At 43.7% G+C, this 4,083-nt stretch overlaps 1 protein-coding gene across 1 annotated transcript in view; it reads left to right on the plus strand.

Moving 5' to 3' along the window:
• Positions 1–1,212: 1,212 nt before the first annotated feature.
• The window catches only part of OTC (ornithine carbamoyltransferase), a gene marked incomplete at its 5' end in the record, with an annotated part of 48,157 nt that continues 45,286 nt past the window's right edge, over positions 1,213–4,083 (plus strand). The window contains 2 exons of the mRNA XM_019523868.1: positions 1,213–1,356; positions 1,944–2,025. Coding sequence (XP_019379413.1) covers positions 1,213–1,356; positions 1,944–2,025 — 226 coding nt within the window. The remainder of the gene's footprint in view (positions 1,357–1,943; positions 2,026–4,083) is intronic.

A 4,083-nucleotide genomic window follows, 5' to 3' on the forward strand; every position in this document is an offset into this window, starting at 1 on the left:
AGAGGGGACCAGCAGGCACTAGGGGAGTCCCTGTTTCCCCGAGCACTACCATGAATGACTAGAAATAAAGGTCACAAGCTGGCAGAAGGTAGATTCAAACCAGACATCAGGAGGTCCTACTTTACTGTCAGGGTGGCTAGGATCTGGAACCAACTTCCAGGCGAAATGGTGCTGGCTCCTACCTTAGGGGTCTTTAAGACAAGGTTAGACAGTCACCTTGCTGGGGTCATTTGACCCCAGTACTCTTTCCTGCCATGGCTGGGAGTCGGACTCGATGTTCTTCTCAGGTCTCTTCCGACCCTACAAACTATGAAACTATGATAAACTAGGAAGCATTACGCTGTGAGCTCAAGGCTAGTTGTCGGTCCCGGGCTCTCAGCTAGCCAGAGTGGCAGCCACATAAAATTTTTGTTTTCCCAGTGACACATGCCGAGGTCCGGTGGGATCCAAAGCCCACCTGTCCAGTTCCACAGCTCCAGGATGCAAAGATGCAGGGCTTGGTGTGGTATGCCAAAACCCCCAGAGTCTGGGCCCACGTGTCAGTCAGAGCTCTGGCAATGTTTCTGAGGAGGGGTGTCTCAGCCTGGTCAAAATCCTTTTATTTTCGGCTTTCATTTTTGGGGCAGCCAAGACCATTTGGGCTCTACTGCATAAGAAGCCAACCCCGCTTCAGGCTTGCATAGTATGTTGGGGTTGAGCATGAGGCTGGCCAGTAAAAGAGAGGAGTTTGTGGCTACTTGTGGCCTCTTTTGCCTGTACACAGGGCCTTTTCACAGGGCATTTAGGATTATTTTAATTGTTCCTCAGTCAAATACATCAGTTTGAATCTCTTATTTGCACCCCTGTAGAGCAAGATACAATCCAGACCTAAGTGTTACCATGCCCTGAATAGGTCTATACTTTTGGGCTTATTTGATTATGTAGTGTGCAGTCAAGTTATACTCATATTGGAGAGCATTGGAAATAAAATCAGATTCAGAGATTCTAATCATATTTAGGAGAGTGTTACCATGGTGATTAATATAGTAAATTGTAATATGTTGTGTCTGTGTGACAGTGGAAGTCATTTAAACTAATTATCACAGACCATCAAGATTATCCATCTGGGTCAAATGACGCTAGTGAAAAAGATTTAGTTGCTTGTTCATTAGTTTAATCAAAAGTACAAATTAGTGCCAAATGATGAAGAGCATATTTTTGTCTTTATTTTGACACAGGCCTGGAGAACCAACTCAAACTAATGTCCATCTGAAAGGTCGTGACCTTCTAACTCTGCAAAATTACACAGCAGAAGAAATAAAGTATTTGCTATGGGTCGCATCAGATTTGAAACAAAGAATAAAGCACAAGGGAGAGGTATTCAGTGTCTTCAGCTAATATCCATTTACTGTCAGTTAGATTATTCATACTAGCAAAACTGCTATTGCCATGAAATAAAATGTGAATTAATAACTATACTGGCTTGTCCTAAAATCTCATTTACCCTCTTATCTGCAAATAATTATACCTTTCAGTTAGAAATGCAGAGTCCTTTGGATGTAAGAAGGTAGCTTGCTAATGACAAGAGCATACATTTTTGCACAACATGTATAACTCTGTTACTGACTGTTTCTATTGTTTTTAGTTTGGTTATGTCACACAAAATATCTGTATGATTTGCAATGCAATTCTGAAAGTATTTTGGGATCAAGATAAAATCAGCAATATCTTTAAAGCTAGTCCAAACCAAACCAAACAATGCAGGTGATTTTTGTCCTTAAAACTATATCTTTCTCTCAAACTCTTCCCTGTGGTAATAACTGATTTGTAGGGAAATGGACTAAAACTAGGACACTGATTGCTGTTTTTAACTCACTGTAGCCAGTAAGCAAAGAAGTGAATGTTTCATACCTAATCACGTATGATTGAAAGACTTCTCAAACCCGCAATTCCTGTTTCTTCAGGATTTACCTTTGATGCAAGGAAAATCTTTAGCCATGATTTTTGAAAAAAGAAGTACAAGAACTCGACTATCCACAGAAACAGGTAAGTCCAGACTAAAACAGATGCAGAGTGCATTTGTCCATAATTATAAATTATGTTCTTTGCAATTTCAGCTCGTAAGAAGCTTAAAGTTGGAGCAAGAATGAATATCTGAGGAGAATGATTGTTAACTAGAAAGTTGGTCAATGTCTTATTGTACTGTATCTCACACTGTGGCAGGAATCCCAAGGCAGAATTGATCTAAGTTGCATGGGTTTCTGTAAGTGGCATAGATTAGATTGGTAGTGAACAGAACACACGTTTGCCCTTTGGTGGTGGTGGAGGGGAATAATGCAGGTTGTCTGCACTGGCCGAGGCCAGAAGGTTGGGGGAGCTCCTGCACATCACCTGATATACTCTGCGGGATCCTTGCGTTGCTGGAGACTGCCAAGTGCAACCAAGCACCTAGGCCACTCTTGATTGGTTATTGGGCATGGGTGAGCATTTCCTCCCTGCCCACTGCCGTCCTGCAGCTGACAGATGCTGGTGGCTGACAGGCAACATGGCAGGGGGAGGAGGGAATGCTTGCCTGTACCTGGCAGCCCGCTTCGGCTTCATGATGCTGCACCTCCTCGCGGGAGTTCTGGGCTCAGTGTCAGGTCTTTGTGTACATCATGAAATGCTTCATGATGGGGTTTATGCAGGGACACAGATGCTTGCCTTCCCTCCCACACTGCCTGCCTGTGTCTGACAGCTGGCAGGAGGTGGGGCTGTGGAAAGGGTCTGTGCTGTAAAGGGTCTGTGCTGACTTGGCTCTATGAAAGCTCAGGGGCAGGGCCCACTGGGCACTTGGCTGGAGCAGCCAAGTGCAGGATGAGTGCTAGTGCACCTCCCTGCAAGGGGGGAGGAGGTAGGTGGGGCCTGCAAAGGAGCTTGGGATGCCAGTGGATAGTGACCTAACTTAAGTAGATAGGGGAACTGGTCCTGAAGTTCAATACACCTGTGAGTGCATCTACACATTGCCATACTTCCTTTTGGAAGTACTAAAGCACAACACAGTATGGGCGGTTAGTGCACATGAATAGATTTTGCTGCTACATCACTGTAGTGGAACACTATACCTGGGGAGCGCGTCACTATGGTGACGTAGCTGGTGATCACATGTAGATGCACATGATCACTACATTGCTGCAGTGTACCGTATGGTGACATAGTGCGTCTCTACGTCACCATAGGGTGATATGTAGACACTCCCAGTCTAACCTAAATTGATTAAGTTTGAGTACGCATAAATCCAGGTCTATCTTAGGCAGTGTTCTGCCATTTTAGCTCAGTCTATGTGCACCAAACTTATGTTCTGTTATGAGCTTTGACCAGTTTCCAACTACTTAGAGCAGTAAAAGTATAATGTCTGCATCTGACCCAAGTGTTAATAATACCAGCACGTTTATTTGATCACTACAGTTTCCTCAGATCATTTCTAAACAAGTCAGGACTGAAATATAACAGGAATTATTAAGTATTTTTGGGTAAATATTAGGCCATGTTGCCTAGATGCACATTTTCCCTAAATTAATTTTGGCAAGTATCCAAATGTAATCCTGTACAGGCTCTAATAAGTTTCTTTCTAAATTGTTGTACTTCAGTGTTGTCACATTTTAGAATATGTATGTAGTTTAAGAACCATGGCAAAGTCTTGCTATGCTTTTAGGAAAAAAATAAGGGGAAAAATAAGGAAAACTAATCTGATGAATCATAGAATCATAGAAGTAGGGTCAGAAGGGACCTTGTAGATATTCAAGTCCGACCCCCTGCCTGGGCGGGAGAAAAAAACTGGACTCAAATGAATCCAGCCAGGTAGGCATTAAGCCTCTTCTTAAAGACCCCCAGGGTAGGAGCCAGCACCACTTCTCTTGGAAGTTGGTTCCAGATCCTAGCCGCCCTAACTGTGAAGTAGTTCTTGCGGATGTCTAATTTAAACCTACTCTCCAATAATTTGTGTCCATTGTTCTTTGTCATGCCAGGGGGTGCTAGGGGAAACAGTGTCTCCCCCAAACCCTTCTGGTCCCCCCTAGTGAGTTTATAGACAGTCACCAGGTGCCCCCTCAGCCTTCTCTTGTG

This window comes from Gavialis gangeticus, unplaced genomic scaffold (assembly GCF_001723915.1).
Source record: "Gavialis gangeticus isolate Ggan-Ray unplaced genomic scaffold, GavGan_comp1, whole genome shotgun sequence".
Taxonomy (NCBI): domain Eukaryota; kingdom Metazoa; phylum Chordata; order Crocodylia; family Gavialidae; genus Gavialis; species Gavialis gangeticus.